Here is a 23,763-nt window from a genome sequence, read left to right as displayed (position 1 = left end):
TTCGCTGCACTGACAAAACATATCCAGACTAAAATGCTTTTTATAACTGATAACTAGACAGTGTAAGTAGTGCCTGCACAGTATCTGATCTTTCATCACATTTTGCTTTTATTTGCAGACCATACATGCATTATTTGTCTTAATATATTTTGCAGCCTGTTACATTAAATAAACAAAATAACTATTCTCTAAGTAATGGTGTTCTAAGGTTAAAAATAACTATATCTACATATTTAAAGGTGGCAGTCTAATGTTCCTGGCATCCCTACTATAGAAATATTTTTTATATGCGTTCTTCCAAAATAGAGAAAGAAAACACTTACTTGATACAGAATTTGCACCCCTGGTACAAAATCTGAATTTCCCTTCTCCTCAATCAATGACAGTGAAGTACTTCCAATAAAATCAGTGGGCGGTTTCCTGTTGCTGATTGACAGTATGAGAAGCCAGTCAGTGGCAGGAAAGTGCTTCATTGAAATCCATAGCACTGCTTTAGACCTTTGCACTGGGCTCTGCATGTAGCGTTCAGCAGAGCCAGCACTGGTTCTGACAGGGGGTGAGTACATCATGTGCAGGGAGATGCATTCAGCTTAATGTGTCTACTGCAGAGAAATTAGCTTGGGGGGAGGGGCAAATGTGTTTGGGTGGGATTCTGAAATTTTTGGTTGTTGCAAAGGCTCAGAAACTTAATGGACCATTTGAATTGCCTTAGGTTTAAGATGCACCTATTCTATTCCTTTCCAAGTTTCTCTTTTTCATAAAAGTTGATCTGTACATTTTCATAAGCACCTATAAATACATTTATATTCTCTTAACCCCTTCCCACATTTATGAGGAATTATGTGAATGTGAAAGGGTTAATGGAAAAACCAACCCACCAGCTCATTTGCTACGCTCCCCACAGGGCCCAGAGCCACTTTGCCTTAACACCAAACCTGTTCACCCCACGACTCAAAAACCTTTATCGCTGCCGCTATTATTATTCTTTTATATAGCGCCATCAAACTCCGTAGCTCTGTACAATGGGTTGACAGGACATAACAAGTAGTATGTAACATAACAATTTGATTTACAGAGACAACAGGTGAGGAGGGCCCTGCTCAAACGAGCTTACAGTCTACCTAGTTCTACCTCTATAAAACCACAATTTGTTAAAGATAAGCATTTTTACTTCTAAGCAGTAAAGTGTTAACTCCAAAAGCTGAGTTCAAAATTAGAGCACAAATACAAAACTGGTTAATTTTATATTGAATCTGAACAGAATATCACAGTGCTTATACAAAAATAATGGTAGTAGAGAACATACAAAATGAATACAAAACAGTTAAAATAGGGATAAAACACAAAGTTCCCAAACTTAAAGTAAAATAATGTGGGGGAATCTCTCAGTGTTACTGTTGCTTATACAAATATAAAGGAATCTCTCCCTTTGCCTCCAGGAGATGCCCATTTGTCATCATGTGGGGAGGGGTATGTGTTGCCCAGGAACTTTATGACACTCCTAATGTGCTGGGTCATAAACCCTTGTAACAAACTTGTGCTTGATATTTGAATACATATATTGTTGTGATGGTATCTTGTACTCTAATAACATTGGGTTGATCACATTCCCCATGTTATTGCCAGTGTATACACCCACTATCTATCTGTCAGCTATTCACTCATTGCTATTTCTTAACCCCCTCCTGCCATGTTTCCTATTATTCTGGAGGTCACACAGAACTTCTCAATTTTATTAAACATATCCATATTTCTCAAATCACAACTCTGAAGATGCCAGTTGCGACATCTCCTGTGTGGCCCCAGTGTCTGATTCCCTGTAAGATTTTATGGGACCCAGGACAGGTCGTCTGTCGTCTTTGAAGATGCCCTGCTTGGATGTCGTATATATATGTGTGTGTATATGTATGTGTGTATATATATATATAATGTCATGAGCTCCATGTCTTAAAGACGCGCAGCACCATGTAATCCAGGCTATGGAGCTCTGCTGAGTCGGCATAGCCTCCATAGCATAAACCCACATGGCTTGCCTTCCCCTGGACCTTTTAAATCCAAAGGATTTAGGGAACAATATGTATAACACAAAATCCAAGTAGATCCTTAAAACAGAAGCATAGGCTCAGCCATAGAAGAATTAGTCTGCCTTCAGCCAGTCCAAGTTATGTGTTATTCTACTGCAGTATACAACATAAAGGGTTATGGTTATAGAAATATAGAATTTGACCTAACCTTAATTGATCCTTGGGCTTAGTATTAGGAATAGCCAAACGCCTATCCCATGCATGTTTAACCCATTCAGCACTGGGGGGGGGTTATACCCTAATGCAGGCATGTCCAACCTTTTTTCGAAGAGTGCCAGATTTGATGAAGTGAACATGTGCGAGGGCCGTCCATTTTGCCTGACATTCTTTGAACCATTAAAATTAAATGCAAATTAACTATTTTATGCAAAGTTTATTGAAAACGGCATACTTTTAATTTTGTGACTTGGATGACAAATCTAAACAGGTGTTAAATCACTCTGCCTTTAATATCAAAAAACAGATCTATATTTGGGCAACTTATCTGTGGGGCCTTATCATGTCCGGAATTTGGACATGCCTGCCCTAATGACTAGACTTGCATACATATTTTTTTGTTCTAAAGGGCCACATGCTTTCTTTACTGATTACCCTATATTTTTATTGTTAATTATACTGTGTTTGGTGGAATTTTTTTTCCCACCATTCCTAGGGCAAAATGGAATAGACACTTCTTTGGGATCACCACTATACTTGATCTATAGGCAGTAAAATGGTTATGATGGCTTCTGCTGACTGGGGAGAGTCAGCAGCTGCAGGCAGATTTACCTGTGCATCAACAGAGGTGTTAAGCGGTTACTGTATTAACCTTTTCTCCTCGGACACTTTTCCTCATACTTTACTGAGAGAAGGGTAGATAAAACTTTCTTACATGTAAGCCTTTGACCCTCTTTTCGTAATATTTATCTTCCTTTTCAATATACTTCTCTCCTGTGCTTTTTAAATCCCTATATGTCGTAAATAACATGACAGTGGAACCATCTGATACCCTCCAAAATGAATGTATATTGTATATTGATCAATTTCACAGAGACAAAGCATTTTACTTCATGCAAATTGGAACATGCACCCATTAGTTATGTGAGTTACGTGTAAGTTCTTGCACATGCTTATTATTGCTCACATTGAAGTCATTGATTCCTCTTCCAGCTGCCTCTACTGAAAGCAGGGGGCTTTGGAAATAATGGCAGCAACAGCAGCCAGCCGAATGTATGTTATCAGAACACTGATGTTTTGCTAATATACATGTGGTGATTTCAGTGGAAGGTTAGCCCTTATCTGCATCCCTCTAGCCTGTGAAAGACACCCAAAATATCACTGACAAACACTACGCTGAGGTGATTCGTTATTGCTGCGCTAATGAAGTGTGTTCCACCATAGACTTTAGTGAGTGTCCATTTCAATGTTTATCACAGGCAATCTCGTAGGGGGTCAATGTGTTTGCCTAGAAGATTAGGCTAAAATAACAGCTAGAATTTCTACACAATAACTTGTATGCAGTAGTCAGGCAATAATATTAGAGCGGTTTTAAAAGAAAATTGCACATGGCATTTTTGAAAACATATTTTGAATCTGATACTCCTAAAACAAAAGCACTGACTTGTTGTTAAACCACTTTATTCATTTTGGCTTTATACCCTTTTTTTTTTTTTTTTTAATTTATTTGATTTTTCCGAAGAAAAAATGTTTCACCTTCTGACTCTGCAGCTCATCGTTCTAGGACTCCGTGTGTGTGATAAGGTAGGGTCTCCCACTACTTAGTGTTTCCAGAGGTAAATTCTTTTTCTGGCTCTGACTCATGCAGAGGAGAATGCCTGACTGGGAGTTTGGCCATTCTGGTAGTAAAGTGCGCTATCATTGAGTTCTATTATACTCGATAAGCCAGCACAGAGCATTCAAATACGGTATGTTAAAGAAAACATATGAATTGATTTTGAAAAAAGTTGGATTAAAACTAAATACAACCACACACAATTATTAACCAGCTAGTGAAAATGGGAAAAGATACCAAAATATTTTTGATTTGGAAACCACCCAAGTCTGTATATGATTTTCATTTTTTTTTTCTACTATGGAATTGTAGAATATGGGATTTGGGAAAAGTGAAAACTGCTGCTTGGCGTTGGTGCATAGACTGATTAGACAACAAATCCCGCATAAGCTTTTTCGTTTTTACAATAATCTGATCAAGTTAATCATGATCTGCTGTAATCTTTTACACCATGATTAAACTCTGAGCCGGGTAACACGGGCAATACAGCACATATAAATTGGATTTTTTCAATACAAGCTTTCCTTTTGTCTTCTGCTCTTTAAAAGTGTATATTTTTATTTTGTAGAACATGCACAGCGTTGATATTCTTTAATGCTCTGGTAATGGGAGATTTATCTGTTAGATATTTAGAGCCAAGGCACGCAAGTTCACCTCTCACTAGTAATACAAACAGTTTGATCGGGTGAGGGGTAAAGAGAGACTGGAATAAAATACCTTTGAGTGTATCCTCTTGACACTCTTCTCTATTTACCTAGTGTTCACCCTGTAAATGAAGAACATGCTACGCATCCACTTTTCCAGCATCATAACATCATTAGTGACATTCATCATCTATATAGAGCTATTTATTTCTTTTAATTATATTACATGTTGGCTGCTTAGATTTTACTCATAGGGAAATGCCCAAAGAGATAATAAACTCCAAATGAAACATCAAGGTTCAAGGACGTATCTAGAGTATTTGGCACCCAGGGCGGATCCTGTATGTGCCCCCCCCACACACACACACACAAAATTAACGTTGGCAAGAATATTTATTTCACAAATTGTCAAACTGTTTGTCAACTGAAAAAAATTAAATCTGGAAAAATAAATTAGTTTAAACAAAATTTACTGAACACCACTATATACTAAGGTGACGTGGTAGGCCTCTGCCCCATAAACAGCCTGCCTGTGCCACTGCTGCCCTTGAAGCAGCCTAACTGTGCCACCACTTACCCTAAAGCAGCCTGCCTGGGCCAAGTCTGTCCCCCAAATCAGCCTGCTTGTGTTGGGAAAAGGTGCTATCATACCTGGGAATTTCCAGGCTCTCACATTGTGATCAGATTGGCCATATTATAATTGTAGACACTAGATATGTAGTGCTGTTTCCAAAGTGAAAATAAACAATATGTTATATTCTCCCTTTCTTTCCCTCTTCATGTCGCCCCCCCCCCCAATATTTTATCTCTGGCCTCTTTGCTTCTGTTTGCTGTAAAGTTCTGCTCACCTTACAGGAAATTGTAAAATAATGCTTGCTTTGTTACCCAGAGACTCGGATATCAGGAGGTGACTTTTTAAAGGTACACTCTGCTATTAGCACTTTAATGCTTGAAGCAGCGAATCCGCGCCACATAGACATTAGTGATTATTCAAGTACTCAGAAAGTAGTTTAATGTTCCAGGCATCTCTAAAGAAGAATGTGTATTAAACTATCCTTTTAAAGGATGATATATGAAATACTTTGCTGTGCAGTTAAAGGTTAAAGAGCTGGCTTATCTCCTTCACAACCAGAGATATAGTATCTTCATAGGACCAGTGACGTACTTGGTACATCAAGAGTACAAGAATGCTCCCATGTTGCCACAATCTTGGCATTCTCAGGGCAATGCTGCTTTTTGACGAAGGCCAAGCGGAGCAGCAACAGAGCCCCTCGACCATTTGATCACTTCTACAGGAGTAATCATGCAGACTCAGCGATTGTGTAAACCGGCAATCTGGTCCCAGCTGCCACAGGACCTTCAGTTCAGGCTTGACACTCCCCTGCTGTCTGATTGCTTAATGAGAGTGATAGTACAGCATTAAACCCTTCAATGCTTGGCAGACCGGCTATAGCAAGAAAGAGCCCCCTTGAGCCTTGATTGTTTTCACGGGATTGATCATGCAGGCTCAATGCTGAAAATGTTTTTTTTTTTTATTTTAACATATATAATTTTTAACATTTTCAACCTTATAAAATGCTCGGTGACCGCTGATTGCATAATAGCAACTACATCACATATTTAGAACTCAGGCTCTGTGCATTCACTCAATTCTCCGGCCGCACAAAAAGAAAATACATACAAACCTATGGCCACACCTTGTTGTGTTTCTTGGATTTCTATTTTGTTTTAATGATAACATTAACTGCCATGAACAAGGGTGGTCCTGCAGCGCAGTGATCAATTACAGAGACCTGCTTGTCTTAATTGCATTTTTAATTTTATGTGAGTATATTAGTATATGTTATTTTGACCTGTAAACAGAACACTCATACTGCCTGCAGACAAGAAGCTCTTCTTACCCTTTTTAATCTAACTGCTTTTATCACCAGCCTGCAATATTTATGCCTCTGCTGAATGATTTATAGTGTGTCCAGGAAGGGGAGATGGGGGTGTCATTCTGTCACCTGGAATCAGATGGGACTGAAAGAGAAAGTAAGGGGAGAGGTCAATAGAGACAAGAGAGCAAAATGTAACCATCTACACAGTGTACAACAAATTAGCATTTTTTTAAGTGGGAAAACATTTGCAAGAAATAAGTCTATGAGCATTATGTACCTTGATCAAACTGTATGACATATGTCCAACTTTTTTAATAACACTGACTTTTATGTGCAGCAATAACTGTAAAAAGAGAGTGATACTTAATTTTCTAGGTAAAACAATGACTTACCACCTATAAAGTTTAAGTATTTTTTATTTTTTATTTATTTTTTTTATTTTTTATTTTATTTAAATACAATCCTTGATAGACTTGATTCCATCTATGGTAAATATGTATACACACGATAAAATTAGTTAATTTAGTTCAATAATATGTAATCTCTAGAGAGAACACACAGGGCTGGGGATTTTCATACCCAAATGGCCATCCTAAAACAAAGCTTTTGTGTGAAATTTATTGACTTAAATGATAAATTGCAATTAATTGTGCTATGTATGTTTTGATTGAATTTATTATGAAAAAAGCACTTTTGCTGCCTTGTACGATTGGCATGTGGTTGTGGGGATAAATAGGTCAGTGAACGGTCATTATGTAAGGGAATATAAAGGTCACAAGGCAATAGTTTTTAATATTAATATATATATATATATATATATATATAATATATATATATATATATATAATTAGTAGGTAACTTCTAGTTTACATTCATGCTGCCCCCAAAGTGGCAGGGATATATGCTGTAAACATATTTACATGTGTTATGTGGTGGCAATGCAGTGCCCAAGGCAAATTGCTAGCTGTCTGTACTGACCTTAAGTGTCTGGTGAACGGCATTGAGGCACGAGAGCGCCGAGTGGCAGCACGGAAGAGCTGCTGAACAGGTGTCCGTCCTCCCAGCCCTTTTATTAATCAATATATAACATTAAAAAAGGGAGAGTTAAAATAATATGTTGTGGCTTTTATCGGGGTTAAAGTTACCTCCCTAATATGAAGGTGTGAACTGGTTAATAGATAAATTATGCCAGCTGGCTTCTTTGGGTAGTTGTCTGGGTTTACATTTTGAAGTTGTTTATTAAGCGTTATTGGTGTGTTGACGTTTTTATGTGTTTGTCATTTGGGTTGCTATTGGTGAGGGCAAGCCCGGTTGGTTTTTGCATCCACTTCAATTTAGTTCATCCTAGAACATCATTGCACACTGCTGTGGACACCTGTCTATTGTAGGACATTTCAGTCATTGTGTGGAACAGGATATTATCAAATGCAGCAACAAGGGCTGGGGCTTCTTCAGAAGTAGATACTGGAATATCCTGACTCAATCTGTTAGAGAATTGTAACCCTAATTATGCTTGAATAACTGTGTATTTTAAAGCATTGTGGACCAGTGTGATGGGAGTCAGACTACTAGACAGTGACCTCAAGTGGTATGATGATGGGGAACAAATCTCCAGGATTTAACATTCCACTCTTCACCTGATGATGTGTCCAGCTGGGGAGAGTTGTTGATGGGTGTGTTGGGCCCATTTATTGTCCCCTGTCCAATAATACATTTAAAAGGCAACTCCCACCATTTATTTACTAGTAAGAGACTGAACAAAAAGTAGTCTTTTGAAATGTTATCTTTGAGTTCATTTTTGCATAATGTTTTCAGGCAGCTGCATATTAGCCATTTGTTGTGCTGTGTTATCGGCCAATCTACTAAATAAACACCTCTAATCCCATCGCATTGCCCGTGGTAAACAATACAATGGCTCAACCAACCAGACACAGACTAATTAAAGTCTGTAGAGGGACTGACTTCATTAGCAATGCAATAAAGAAGCTGCTCAGTGGGGTGTTTTTAGAAGGAAAAGTCACTCAAAATATCGCATCACCAACACCAATGGCCTCCAGGTCTGCAAATAAGATATTTTGCAAGATATTGGAACACAATGAGATAAAATCATTTTTTGTCAATGCTAACCTAAATTACTGTAAACACTATTTTATGCTCAAGTACAAAAAAATTTCCATGGCACTGTAAGCAAACATGCAACTAAAATCCTTGCGTTTGTATATTCCAGGAATTTAAATACATCTGAAAATGGAAGGGGTATGAAATGTAAACAAGCAAATCTAACGTACAGTTAAGATAATGGAATTTGACTCTATGTAGAAATATTAAAAATATGCATTTACTAAATATGCACAAAAAGAAATTACAAAAAAATACGCAAAAACCCTAAATATCCCTTTTTTCAGCCATTCTGATGTAGATTGCCTGGTGTGCTTGGGATCAGTGTCTTGTTGTATGACCCAATATCTGCCAAGTTTTTACTGTCAAACAGGTGGCCTCACTCTACAATACTTTTGGTATACAGAGGAGTTACATATAGTTCATAAGGTTGAAAAAAGACCTAAGTCCATCAAGTTCAACCCTTCTACCTAACCTTCCTATTCCTCATCCAAAAGAAGGCAAAAAAAACCCCTAATTAAGCTCATTTGAATTCTGCCATCAGGGGAAAAAATTCCATCTTGACTCATGATCATTATCAAGGTTCTCAAATCCTGTGGCTGAAAAACAAGGCCAAATCATGACCCCTCCAACAGATTGCTGTAAAAATCTCACTATCGCGAAACTCAGCAGAACTCTCAGAATGCAGTTTACGTTCTGTGTGGACTGTAGATTGCTCATAGATTTTTTCCATGTGTTAGCATACATGCTCCTATTGACTTCAATTATAACGCTACAGCTCATTTGCAGGAAGTATGCTTCCTGTTTACCAGGGCCGGACTGGTGATCATAGATGGATATGTGCGGCCACACACTGCATTATTATGCTCGTGTAGTGTGCAGACTGGCCTCCCCAGTCACTGGATCTGGAGTAACAGGCTGATCGCCAGTCCAGGCTTACTGTTTACCCTTCCGGATTTCAGTAGGGAGCCTACCAGAAAAGTTAAATTAGACAAGAAATGCCTGAACCAATTTGCATGCAGTATTATGCAATTACGTCCATGGAAACTTCAATATATTATGCATTATTTATTTACAGGTTTTAGACTGTTCCTTAACCCTTAGAGGACAGAGTGTAGAAAGTGATCTAAGGCAGTTCTTTCGGCAACACTGAAAGCTGCAGTAGGGGCCCCAGAGCGTCAATGTGCAGCATATTAACTATGGTGCCGTCCACTTTAAAAGAAGTTAGGAGGTATTCAGCGACACCAAAAACCCACCCCAGGACGCACTGAAACCCCTCCGGAGAGTGGTCACAAGCACCATAGCAAGAGACTTTGCCTCTCACAAGATGGTGATGGCCATTAAAAAAAAAAAAAAAAAAAAGTTCCCAAGACCTTTCCAAGAACTTTGCATGCTGAGTACAGGTACTACATACCTACATTAAATTAAAAAAAAATAATTCCCACTAATGTCAAAGTACCACCAAAATGTAACAACCCCCCCCCGTCAAAAAAAAAACATAGTCCTGAATTTACCGCTTAATACAAAAATCCTGGCATTTGAAATGCTCATGAAGTGTCTTGTTTTCAAAAATGTATGGTTTGACAAAGATGTCCAGATAACACAGGAGGCAGGATGACCACATCTCAAAATTAAAAACAAAATGCACCTCCTAACTGTGGCCCTGTAGCCCCCAAGCAATCTGACAAACCTATGCATCAGGAGATGTTGCTGAACATATTGGGGTTTTGTTGGACAGCGACACATTAGGAGCTGTAAATTCATACCTGCATTCTGTTTACTGAATATTTTGCTTATTCCGTTACCCAAATATACAGCAATTTCTTTTTTTTTCAATAATTACTTGCTCATGTTTTCTGTTAACATCTTTAGCCATGGATCGTTGTTCCAATCATCTCCACATGCTGCAGTTCTCTTGGCTCTGCACCTCTTCCCACTCCTCTCCCTTGTCTTGGTTCTCCCCCAATCATTCTCAATTGTGTTGATGATATTTTGCTCTCTACTTCCTATCCACACAAGGGAGCATAGTACATATCTCCATATTCAAATGCTAGTCTTCATTCTTCATCATAACATTGTTCTTCTCATTTTACAGGGTAACCAGGAGCCAACTGCTACTCCTGACACAATGGTTCAGCCTTTTGCTGCTATCCCTTTCCCCCCTCCACCACCCCAAAATGGTCTAGCCACAGATTATGGGAGCCAGCATGCAGAATATGCTGCCACATCCACTGACCATGGGCTTCCTCTGTATGGAGGTGGGCAAAGCCACACAGAGCACAATGCTCCTGCAACCAGCACAGCCAACGCTTCCAGTACGGTATGTGACCTACTTGCACGTGTGTACTTTTTTTCCCCCTTGGGTTCCGTTCTGTTTGTTCCCCACTCTTCCGTGATCATCTCAGTTTTCACTTTTACTGTAATATCACAAGTGTTGCATTGTTTTGTCCCTGTTGTAGTATATTGTCTCTTCGGCAGAATCACTTCACCCAGGCAAGCCCCTGTGTACATCTTAAAGGTAGTCTGAAAAGAATGGTTGAGCTGATCCTGAATAATGCATTGTGTAATTGAAGAAACTAAACTCCGTAAATTCAGCACCCTTAAGCCAGGAAGTCTTCCCTATGACAGTTAGTATTATCCCCAATGTCAGGGGTGTATTTGTCAGAGCTAGGTTACTCATCTGAGGGTTCAGTCTCAATCATAGCATGCTGTGTTACCTATATTTGCTTTCAAAGGGTACTGAATTTGCTACTCTTACATATCTTCCCATAGCAGACAGATGGAGCTCAAGCAGAAGGACAGCAACCTCAAACACAAAACAGTGATAATGCTGAATCCAAACCAACTCCAAAAAGGCTTCACGTCTCAAACATCCCCTTTCGTTTCCGGGACCCCGACCTTCGTCAAATGTTTGGGGTGAGTATGCCTATCTGTATATTAGTCTTCCAGGCATTGCAGTTGGCTTTCCAGATGACTAAATATGTACTTAACGATTGATTGGAAAGTTTGCTAAATACTTGGTCGAATATAAGACAAGTCTTTTTCAGAGGTCGTCTTATAATCCGACCTCAAATAGAGGTCTCACTATAAGACGAAGATCCAGATCCCCCGTGGCGCTGCAGGGGACCTCCTTCCTGGCAGCCGCTGAACGCCTGCGCAGATAACCTTTGCTTCTGCCCAGCATTTCTGCTGGGGCTTCAATGACGGAGCACCGCTGTGACATGACCTTCCGGTCATAGAAGCCCAGCCAAAGTGCCGGGTAGCAGCAGAGGTTGTCTCTGTGCATCATGCAGATGTTCACCGGCTGCCCCCACTAGACACCAGGGAGTCGGGGGGTAGTCTTATATTAAGGCTTTTTCTTTTTTTCCCTAAATTAATATTCAAATTTTGGAGGGTCGTCTTATAATCAGGGTCATCTTAAAATCGAGCAAACATGGTAATACTTTACAAATCCATGAAAATGTACTTGTGTGAAGATAACTGTTTTTTTGCATGCTTGAATATGTTCTGTTTTCTTAGCTACATATAGATACTTTGGGCAGTTTCATCTTGGCAATATTCCAAAAGCACAAGTGCTTCCTTGCAACTACTGTAAATGCAGGACTTTATACACACACACAAAACGTTTGAGCATTTTTTCCGTACACTGTTTACATGTTTAAAAATATAAGTGGGGTGTTTTTCTTTTGGGTTGATAATAATTGTTTTAATGTTTACCTTCCTCTTATAGCAATTTGGCAAGATACTCGATGTGGAAATTATATTTAATGAACGTGGATCCAAGGTAAGCGTATATTGGTTTTATTTTAATTTTATCACAAGCATACAAGTAAAACTAATAGTTCAGGATTTTCTTGCTCAAATACTGGATACAGGCATCCTATGAAAGTTTGACAGGATGGTTCTTTACTCATGAAATAACTTCACTCTAGAATCATCATTACCTGTTTTTTTTGTGTGGTAATCTTGTACAACATTTGTACATGTTATTTTCTTTAATTTTAACCCAAACATTTCATGGTTAATGCTATAATCAACCTTTCATAAGATGCTGTTTCATAAATTTAAAGAAATCTTGAAGCTGAGTGTTTGGGGAGGTCAGAACAAACCATATTTTAAACTGGCTGAGGTCAGTGGTTCACAGGTCTCAGTTATTGTGTTGATGTTTGTGAATACGTGTCTTGGTAAATGCATCTATATTTTCCATATATGAGATTAAGTGCACCTTAATTATTTTATCCATCTCACCTCGAGATTTGTGTTTGTAGGAACCTTGATACAATAGTTGCCTTGAGAACACCACTGAATAGATGATCTGCATAGAAGTACCAGCAGATTCAGAAATGAAATCTTAAACGTAACATTGTTTAGTTATAAATGAAAATGTTTTTAGTCAAAACACTGCTAAAAAAAACCCAAGTAAATTTAATTCTTCTATTTAACTCTAATTTTATTCATATTGTTTTGTTTTAAATTTAATTTCCTGCAATAATTCACAAACAAAATTAGAATATTTTTTATATATGTGTTTTACAATACCAGTATGTACATACTTTGTATTGTCTGGTAATCTTTAATAAAACATAATAATCATCACTGTCAATGTTTGAATATTGAGTTCCCTGGGGCTATTCAATGAAAGATTCCCATTTTACAAGTGAGTTTCAGCTCCTTCACTCCATACATCAGAAAAGGAGAACCTCATATAGCCTCTGCTCCAGCAACAGCTCCACAGGGCCGGTCTAATGCAAAGTAAAGCAGTGTAATTTCTTCAGTCTCCTCGCACATTTTATAATGCCTTATTCATGGCCAGCTCAGTCTTGGTAGCTGGTGGAACCTCATGGTGTTGGCCACAACTCCTCTGCAAACTCTCAAGGACTGGGCAAAGAAATAGTTGTGATATATTTTTCTAATAGAACACTGGAGGTTTTTTTTGTTTGTGTTTTTTTTTAAGAAAAAAAATACATTTAATGTTGAATATTTTTTCACATTTGATCTTAATATTTTTCTCATCTGCATTCATCTTGTTTGAGACATTTTCTCTTGACCCCACACTGTAGAGATTTTTTTTTAGCATTATAGAGTCTGGTTTCCATTTCCCCACAGAATATAGAAACCAAAGGAAATTGTGGCTTCCCATGCATTTTCAGCAGTGTTAGATAGCTGCGGACCACATCATTAACCAAAAAAAACAACCAATAATAAAGAACTAGTGATCAGATATGAAGCCATATTATATTTGGCATCTATTTTGAAGACAAATTGCACTAGCTTGTTTTACAACTAAACAACTATTTTAATTGTAGTTTTGTTGTTTTAGCATCTGTTCAGCAGTTTAATGCATATGATAGCTGTGTGGTCCCTTTAACCTTTTGATGTGTTCCTTATGCATATATATATTGGGGATTCTGTAGAATCCTGCCATATGCATCTGTGCTTTCCCCCACCCCAGCTATTTTCCATGCATGAGGAATGTCCAGCTAGTCCTCTTCTGCACTAAATTGTTGAATGCTGTGGGTGGAAAAAGCACATAGAAGGTGCTGCCATTGATTTCAATGTGAGCCCCTTCTTGCCACTCCTTAAGCAGCCAATCAGTGGCAAGAATTGTTGGACCATGCAGGAGGAGGGCAGCTGCAAAGCTGCGGCTACTACACCTGGTAAGCGATTTCCTGTTTCTTCTTCATTTTTGAAGAATACGTACACCCACAGAGTACTTTAGTATTAATTCTTCTTTAGCGAGGCTGAAGAGGACAGTAAATTGTCCATTTAACAATATTATAACCTGTGATGCTTAAAACATAATCTGCAAAGGAAAAGTGAGCCACAAAGGATAGAAACTTCATGTGTAAGATCTGACAATGTTGAATTCACTTGTGAAGTGAAAAACACAACAGGCAGTTGAAAAGGGGTGCCAAGGAGGCTGTAGGAATGGAGAAACCTAAGTTCTAACAAGGATAAAATATTTATTCTCATGTGACCAGCTTTATTTTTTTATTTATTTTACTCTCCTTTTGTAATTTTAAACTACATCCAATGATAGTGGGCTGCACATTTCTAAAGCATGGCAACTTTAAAGACACTGGAAAAAATGATTCATGCTTTTTATTATTTTCCTTGTGTTGTGTTTTATTAATGATGCAAACATATTGGGATAGTTTAGTAACTGTCCTGGCACTTCCCCATAATACCGGTATATACTTGATAGAAATTATGTATGCGGTGTGTGTATAATATTAGCCACCTTCAGGTAAGATCCAGGGACTTTGTTTTACTTTTAGATTCTGAAAGCATTGATATTTATATGTACCTTCTTTTAGCTCCTGGCTTCTGACCTCCTCAGACCTTCTTCAGCTTTCTATTCCTAACTAAGTTGAGGGGCACTTAAAAATACATGTAAAGACTTGGAATAATTTAAAGCATAGCTTTAGCCCTAATGTAAAAGGCAATGTGTTCTGTGGTTAACAAAAAAAAATAAATAAATCTTTTTTTCCATCCACATCTGTTTTAATTTAACAGGTTTAATACTGAGCTTTCCCTACTTTTTTTTTTTAACCCTTTTGGATTTGTGAAAAAGAATGTGATACGTGGCAGTTTGATACTTTTAACATTCTTTTCCGTTTAAGCATTCAGCACTTTTTAGACTCTGGAACTAATCAAATTGTTTCATAAAGTAATACTCTAACCCAAGGGATCACATTACTCCAAAGAGGAACCACACATTGTAATAACTTAATGCTGTCTACGGTGTATTTTCCTTTCTGAACAGACGGCTAGGCAAAGTCATTTGTCTGTATAACTTAAGTTTGGAAGATATAGAAAAAACACAAAAAAAAGTTCAATACATAGATTTTAGCATTATTAAATTAATAAGTTAAACATACTGACTGAAGGTTTCTTGTATACACTTTTATTCTACCAGCCTGGAATTATTAGAAATTGATTTGTATAGTTCCACCATATTCCACTGCACTGTGGGAATAAACCTCCAATTTCTGTGGTTAACTTCTACTAAATGGAAGCAAAAGTCACTTAAATATCAACAACAAATTACCTTTTAAACCGCATAGTAGTATAGGCATAAGGTGGATTTCTGTTATAACACATTGTTTGTTTGCATATAAGTTTACTGTAAAATGAAGCGTTTGGGAAAGTGATATCTGCTTTTTCAAACTACATCAGCATTGCTATCCTATTTAGATACTGGCTGTTTTTTATGTTTCCTTATATGTTTTCAGAATATTAAGAAATGTGGTAAATGCCACACTTGACCTATAATTTATGCACAGGAAACCTTTTTTTCAATTCCCAAAAGGGTTAAAAAAAAAATACCTATTTGAATCAAATTGAAAAACATTTTTTTTGGTGTTGTAACCCAATGCATTTTGACTCTTACAGTGTTCATTTTCCCTACTTTAATTGGTGCTTGGATTAGTTCCCAATCCGCACTGACTTGACTATAAAAGGTTATTACATTCAACTCTGCTGCTTATTATTTTGTTCTGTTGTGAAAGAGATTGGGTGCTTTTCCAAGGCATAAGGGATTCATATTTTTTTCTTCTTCAAAGATTGGAACATTGATTTAAAAATGTTTTTAGTTTCGCATTTTTGGGGAAAATGCAATACAGGAATGAAAATCTAAAATACTTGTCTGAAATTAAACCTATTATTACAACCTGTGAAAATGTGCCAAGAGCAAATGCCCTATAAACGGTTGCTGATTTTTTAACTATTTGTTTATTATATCTTTGAGTATGCTATGGTAACAAAACATTTATAGACGTGTGTATTTATATATATATATATATATATATATATATATATGTATGTTAAATGTAGGCCAAGTTACATGGCTGCTTACTGGTATCAGATTATTTTTTCTTATTGTTTTTGCTGTATTTTTTAGAAGTGAAAAAAGTGTTAACTGTTAACTCTTGTTGTTTCTTTATGTTCTTATGTTTTTTGATAACATTTTGTGTTCTGAACAGTCCATAGGAGGCGGCAAACCCTTGTCGGTTATAAATTAACATGTACAGTTTCATGGTAAATTTTTACTTTCTCGGACAGGGAACGTACACACCCCTCATTTGTTTTGTTTTGTTTTGTTTTTTTTTTTTGTTTCCTTTCACATTTATATTTTAATTTTTATATAAGATTTCATTATTATTCATGAAACCTATCCATAAAACCCTAATTTGCAGCTGTAATTTGATAACTAAGGCTGCACTCAATAAGATTAATGCTGGTGATGGGTATTTCAACTGGCAAAGAGAGCGTGGTCTTGTGTATTGGCATGTGGTTTCAGCATTTACATAGCAGGTGATGTAAATAGTAAACTGCTGGTGGAAGGTAGGGGATCTGAATGCTAACTACTGTTCTCTAAGGGAATACCTGCTTAACAGTAAAAAATCAACAGCCGTTAATTAGTACATCACTTGACACCTTGTCATAAAAGTGTCCATTTGGATAGTTGCTTTGCCTTTAACTGTAGGTGGTGGAAAGTGGTATATCCTGCAAATGTTATATTTCTCTTTTGCTGCCACAGCGTCTTTGCATCAGAGGTTAGAATGCTCAATTGATCAGCGCTTTACAACTAAAATGCCAAATCCTGCTTAAACGCTGGCATTTAAGTCTTTCATTTAATAGTAATCTGTACCAGGGTTTCTTTTTCACTTCTATCTGCAATTTAGAAGTTGCAAACTTGATGGCAAATACCAGTATTTGGCTTTACTATGTACAGTATCTGTTAAAATAACTAATTTTGCAACATTTAACTATCATTTTGAATGTAAATTTTTTATAATATATTCCATTGCTCATTTGCATAGGGGGAGTTGTATCATCATGTCACCTAGTTATATGAAGTATCTTAAGTTGTGTGATATGTTTATTTAAGTAGTAAGACTTCAATTTAAATAGATTCAGAGACGGACATAAAATGTGGCAGTTTGGATTTAATAATTATGTATGGTTCTAATCCAGAATTGGAGATACCTGTCACCACCATCAATCTTGCTACGCCCATGTCATTGCACATGGATCCTCACATGTCTTGAGGAAGTTTTGATAAAATATGTATATATATATATTTATTTATTTATTACCCCCTACCTCTCCCTCCTTTTTATTTATCCTCCTGCAGAGGTCTCCTCACTTTCACTACTCCTTCACACTGCATGTGTCTGAGCAGCATCAATATGACAAATTAGTGCTCTGTGTTTTTCTGATCTTTACTGTTGCCAAGTTTTAAAAAACATAAATAATAAATCTTTGACATTATTTTTTTTTCTTTTAAGTTTCGATTCTGGCTCTCTGGCGGCTGATGTTTTCTCGTGCCCCCTTCACCCTCTCCTGGCCCCCCTCTCTCTTTCCCCCTTCCCTTCTCTAATGATTTGCATGTATGTCTCCCCTTTGCACGCAGGGTTTTGGTTTTGTAACTTTTGAAACTAGCGCGGATGCTGACCGGGCCCGGGAGAAATTGCACAGCACGGTGATTGAGGGGCGAAAAATCGAGGTGCATGTCTTTACCTGAAACTGAAAGATTGCTAAATGGCAAAAGCTGCACTCCCCCACTCCTTCTTTCCTCTGACTCTACCTATCTTCTCCCAGACTATTGTTTAATATATATGTTTGTGTGTATACATACGTGTTGTGTGTGATTGAAATTTACACACATACACACACATATATGTGTATGTGTGTATGTGTATGTGTGTCACTCATTTAACATACACTTTATTCAGATCTCTGTAAATGCATGTCAACTCTTTTTTTTTTTTTTTTTTTTTCCTTTCCACTTTTTAATACTCTAGTTCTACATCTTTGTACACTTCTATTTTTCATTTGTTATGAATTATTCCTGTGTTATGTCTATAACCTTTATGTTTCATGTTCATTTTAAACATAATTACCTCCTCCCACATTTACTCCATATCCTTTTCCACATACTTCTGGTTATTTTACCTAATTCCTCCTTTCACTGTTCTCCACTTGCATGAATTTGTAACACACCTTCAGTTCCCTTGTAATTCCACTGACATTGCCTCTTTAGTACTATAGCAGACTACTTTCAATGAACTTTCTGTTGTGCTGTCCTACACTATGCTTGTGTGAAACTCTGCTTTGCTTCTTTTTTATTTATTGCTATTTCTTTCATTGTATGTTTTTTTTTGTCATTGTAACTACTTTTCCCTCCCCTTGTGCATATGATCATAAACTTTTCTGTATCCTGCTTATCTTTCTGCTTACACGTTATCTACGCTTTTTCTCCGTTTCGTATTCCTCATTTTTATTTTCTCATTTTCCCCTTTCTCTCTTCTGCATATGCACACGTTTTTTTTGTTTTTGTTTGTTTCTTACAGTTTATGCACATAGTCCTTGGCTCATGTATCAGTCTAAAACCACTCCATTCTTACCCCAGGTTTCCTACACATACCATTCTCTAAACTGACCAGTTTTTTATGATGCCTTGCTATTTGGGTTTTTCATTAATACCCCAAATTAACAAAGAAATTGGTTCACCATACCCTGGAGGCATAGTAAAACTAGCTCTCCATCGTCCAGCGAACATATGAAAGGTACACGTTCAGTTATGCTTAGGGACATTCTTACAAAAGTCTTAGATTTGCGAATGCAAGCATAATCAGCATAAATGCATTTTACAATTTGCATTCCTTAATTATGGAGTAAGGTAATTTTATATGCAATTTCAAAAGAGCATTTAGTCAAGCTAAACTCTAATAAGTTATCATTAGAAAATGTAGCTTTGGCTCTGTTAACCCATTTAAAATGAGATTTCCCAGCAATATATGTATTCAAACTATTTTGCGCTTAAAGGGGTTAAAACCATATTGCACTATTTTCATTCAACATCCATTCCCTATGTTTTATCTTTCCCTCTCACTTTTGTCTCTGGCCCTAATGTTTCCTGCTTTCTATCGCTTTGTACCGTAACATTTTATTTAATATTCTTAAGGGTCTTGTTATCTGCATGCAATCCTTACTTACAACTTGTACCTGTAGTACTTATCCTTTTCTTATATTTTGTTCATCTGAAGATATTTGTTTCCCTTATGTTTTGTTGGGGGTCATGGGGTGGGTGGGATGGTGGGTTGGTTATGCAACCGAGTAGAGAATGTGTCTGTATGAGTGGTTAGCTCTTATTCATTTTCCTTTTCTGTTTTACTTTTATGTTTTAAGAATAATAATTTGCTTATCCAGTAGAACAGCCACCCCTCTGTATTCTCCTTGTGTCTTTGATGTGTGTGGTGGGTTGTTTTTAATCCTGCTTGCTGTGCATATTGGCTTATGTTACTCCTATTGTCTTATTCTGTATGCACAGATGTGCTATTGATGGCTGTTTCATCTTGTTGGATGTGTGCGTTTGTCCTGTTGCTGAACATTCCCATGGGTCAACTCTGCCCCCTTTAGGATAGAACTAGGGTCCTATTGCTTCATGTCCATTGTGTGGGTGCACTTTATTGCTTCCTACTACGTACCATAATGGGATTCGAAGGGATCTGTTAGTGGGCTCCTGTGCTCTCCTATTTGCCTCCTACTGGGGGTGTTATTGGGCTCCCAATATTATCCTGTTTGGGTGCAGCCTTCCTTCTATTTTGCCTGACTTCTTTTTGTGTTTTACTTTTTTCTGCTTATGACATTAATTCTCACTTTCCTTTACTTTCTGTTGACATTACACAATACATTATTTTATTAATAGAAAATGAGCTCAACCTCTTACCATTATACCTTTTACCAAAATCTTCATTCTGATTACATAACATTGGAGTATATGTGAAGAGCAATCTGGCTCGTGTTGCTAGTTGTACAAGCTCAAGAGAGGCAAACAATGGCCAGAAGCAGAATTTTTTAGACATTAAACCTGGACCCATTCAGATTTGTGTAGACACATTAAAAAAATGTACCTAATAGCTTACTAAAACTCACAGCATGACCCTCTATTACTGCTCAACCCTGTGGCTCATGTATTCTCTGTTGTGTTGCCCACTTTACTTTCCTTAAACCTAGTAATAGACTTCGATATGACCCAAAAAATAAGAATAAGCCACACCACTGGTCTTTTCCAGTTGTCCATAGAATTATATACTTATCAAGTTGTTTCTAGACCGGTACATATTTTAGATTTGTAACCTAGACAAGATAAAACACACACACATTTGTTTGTATTAGAATGCCATTAAATATCATCTGAAGGAAAGATGCACACTTTATTTAGTATTTAAAAATCCTTTTCAAACTTAATATATGTCCCCAAGAGCATTTCATTCACTGCATGCCCTTACTCCTTTCATTGTCCTTGTGTGAATGTGGTGTGTGAAAGAATTAGAAGTGACAATATGATACCACGATTCTGCAAAGTTTTGCAGTTTACTCTGGCATCACAACGGTCACTTGGGCTGCTGCATATGTATTTTGGATGTTTCACAGTTTGCTAACTAGATCTCTCTTCCCTCCTGGCAAATGGGGAACTTTGTTAGGTGAACAATGCAACAGCTCGTGTGATGACAAATAAGAAAACTGTGACTCCTTATGGAAATGGTGAGAGTCTCATTATTCTGAAATTAAATAATCACAGATTACCATATATTATTATTACTATTATTTGCAAATATTGTACATATAGCAGTTCTCTTTTCCTTTCATCAAAATGAGAGCATATTTAATTACATTACTAACATTAGTCGTAAATGCAATCCATGCACCCTAATAATTTCTTGGAGTATCTTGTAGTCATCTATGTCAAATCAATCACAATACTAATACATTAATTTTCCTTCAAAATACTGCTCACCCTAGTGAATTTTGGTGATATTTTTGCACAATATACTTTTTTCAGGTTGGAAGCTCAGTCCAGTTGTAGGAGCTGTGTATGGACCAGAGCTTTATGCAGGTAAATATCCAACAGAATAGTAAAAAGTAGAGGGCAAAACCAAGTCAGATTATGGTTGTCTCTAAACAAACTGGAGTAGCATTTTACTAGAAGGAAAGATCTTTTGAAGATCTATGGGGACACCTAGTGGTAATTTGATTGAAATACAGTGGTGATGTGGCACTTCCATATAAGACAATCGGGATACTCAGGGGCTACCTCAGAGGGAGAGGTCACTACATGTGTGATTACATATTTGTATATATAATAAATGTGTGATTTCGCAAACTAGCATGATGTGCTTCTAGCTGTCTGCTTTATACAGTTAATTGTTCCCTATTCTGTTGACTTAATGCTGTTCCCACCTTTAATGCATGTAGACATCTTTTCATGAGAATTTCATGGACAGTACTTTGTTTCACTTGCAAATATCAAAAAAAAAAAAAAAATAGCCTGGATGTAGCACCCAATTTACAATAATAGATACAAACTATTAATTTGCTATTAGTCCACTTGCGGTCTGAAGACCTTAAAACAACTTTTATTTTCTTACGAACAATATTGTAGCATTAGTACAGTCAAGCAAATGGAAATTATAGTAGAGTATAAACAGGCACATCTGTTTAGGCCTTAACAGGTTTTTCCTTTTTGTTAAATAATTTTCCATCTATGTGAACGTAAGCTCTGCTGTTTCCCCAGACTCCAAATTATATACGCACTACATAATCAGGGGGCAATGCAATTTATGTTTTAATCTAGGTATATGTTGCATTGTTGACCATTGACTTTGTTTTGCCCTCATCCAGTATGTACTGTTTGTCTAAATGTCTGCTTTTTTGCATGATACTGGGGGTGACCTTTTAAGGTAAAGATTTTCTTTCCTTTTCATTATATTTCTTTTTTCAAACTTTTTTTTATTTCTTTATGTATTTTTTTTCTTTTAAATTTCCAAACAATCACCCCAAAGCTGCACCAGGGCTCCAAGCTGACGTCTCTCTGGCCACTGAGGCTGGTGTCCCCCTACCTGGACCACGGGGGGTTAACACGTACATTCCGTTGATCAGTAAGTAGGGAGTGGAATGGGCCCTTTAACTTTCCAGAATCCCTGTGGCAACTGTCCTGTCTTTCTGCTCGTTCTTGCACGTGCGGGTGATGTTATTTGCACTGGGGTTTGGGGGTGGAAGGGAAAAACTCATACCTGTTCCATAAAGACACGATCCTTACTTAAAACATACAAGTTTTTTTTGTCATCGAAGAGAAAAATCAAGGTCTTATTATCAACGGCAGATTCTTCTTGGAAGAACTTTTTTGTGGGGGGGCAGGTATTTTGTACTTGATATGATTGTCTCGTATGGATGCAAAACATGGTCTATTGCATTTGTTTCAGTGATAACTATATATGGGGAATTTCTGGAAATTGATTTTTTTGTCTGTAAAATGTCACATAATATTTTATTTGATAAGAAACAAAAGCCATTGCCAGAGTTATTGTTTGTTGGTATTTTGTTTGATGTAGTTGTTAATACAATATACACACATATAATTTCTCAAAGTTCCATTTAGCATGCAATCTCCTGAAGCTTGTTCAATGTAAATGCTTTAATTACTTTATCGTGCAACCAACTTGCAGTGCGTGACCACATTTTGTCATAATACAGTTTCAAAAATGAAGCACAAAGCGTTTTGAGGAATGTAGTACATAAGTGGAGTAGCATTTTAGCAGAAGTGGTAGAGGTTAAAACAGTGAATGAAAGAGAGGATCACGGTCCAAATGAGGTTTGAGCTTTTTACAGCAGATGACAATTTGACTAAATGGTTCTTAACTGCTGACAAGTTTTATGTCTCTGCAAATATGCAATGTTAAATTATGTCAGATCTCTCTGCTTGGCCAAAACAATAGCTTCTCTTACATTGGTTATTGCTGTTCCCGACTGCACATCCAGATAAATACTCTTATGACGAGAAAAGGATTGTGTTTTAGCTGCTGGCACCACTGAGTTCTTCCCAGTGAATTTGTCCATATGTACTATATCCATTTTCTGAAGTGAGTGTTTACTCATTTGTGTGTGTGATAAAGAAACTTTGATATTCTTAGTGCTGCACTGGCCGCAGGAGAAAATATTTTGAGAGGATTTAAAGAGTTATAATATTGATCAAACCCAATATGTTTTGCATATTTATCAGTTTTGAAAACAAATGGCTGCTTCAAAACTTTTCCCTGTTGTGATACTTTGTTAAACCATCGTCAGTTGGTTGCAGCCGCATGACAGTCCCATTATGCCCAAGCATGGCATGAAAGGAACCAGAGTTGTTTTGAAAACTTCTAATTTAACTTTTTCGTGCAATTTTCATATTTCACCTCTTGTCGTCCCCCCTCCAC

The 23,763-nt window shown here is 37.1% G+C and overlaps 1 protein-coding gene across 9 annotated transcripts in view; it reads left to right on the top strand.

The window, feature by feature from the left end:
- The window catches only part of RBFOX2 (RNA binding fox-1 homolog 2), a 63,181-nt gene that overhangs the window by 22,083 nt on the left and 17,335 nt on the right, over positions 1-23,763 (top strand). For 4 of the 9 annotated variants that reach the window (XM_053469075.1, XM_053469078.1, XM_053469073.1 and 1 more), the window contains exons 2-8: positions 10,593-10,817; positions 11,270-11,413; positions 12,228-12,281; positions 17,916-18,008; positions 20,992-21,052; positions 21,351-21,404; positions 22,351-22,446. In XM_053469075.1, coding sequence (XP_053325050.1) covers positions 10,593-10,817; positions 11,270-11,413; positions 12,228-12,281; positions 17,916-18,008; positions 20,992-21,052; positions 21,351-21,404; positions 22,351-22,446 — 727 coding nt within the window. The remainder of the gene's footprint in view (positions 1-10,592; positions 10,818-11,269; positions 11,414-12,227; positions 12,282-17,915; positions 18,009-20,991; positions 21,053-21,350; positions 21,405-22,350; positions 22,447-23,763) is intronic. The other 5 variants (XM_053469080.1, XM_053469082.1, XM_053469079.1 and 2 more) reach the window with 2 other exon arrangements.

The sequence above is a fragment of the Spea bombifrons genome, chromosome 6, assembly GCF_027358695.1.
Source record: "Spea bombifrons isolate aSpeBom1 chromosome 6, aSpeBom1.2.pri, whole genome shotgun sequence".
NCBI classification, from domain to species: domain Eukaryota; kingdom Metazoa; phylum Chordata; class Amphibia; order Anura; family Pelobatidae; genus Spea; species Spea bombifrons.
Note: the sequence above shows the minus strand (reverse complement) of the source record. Positions and strands in the feature narration are given on the sequence as shown.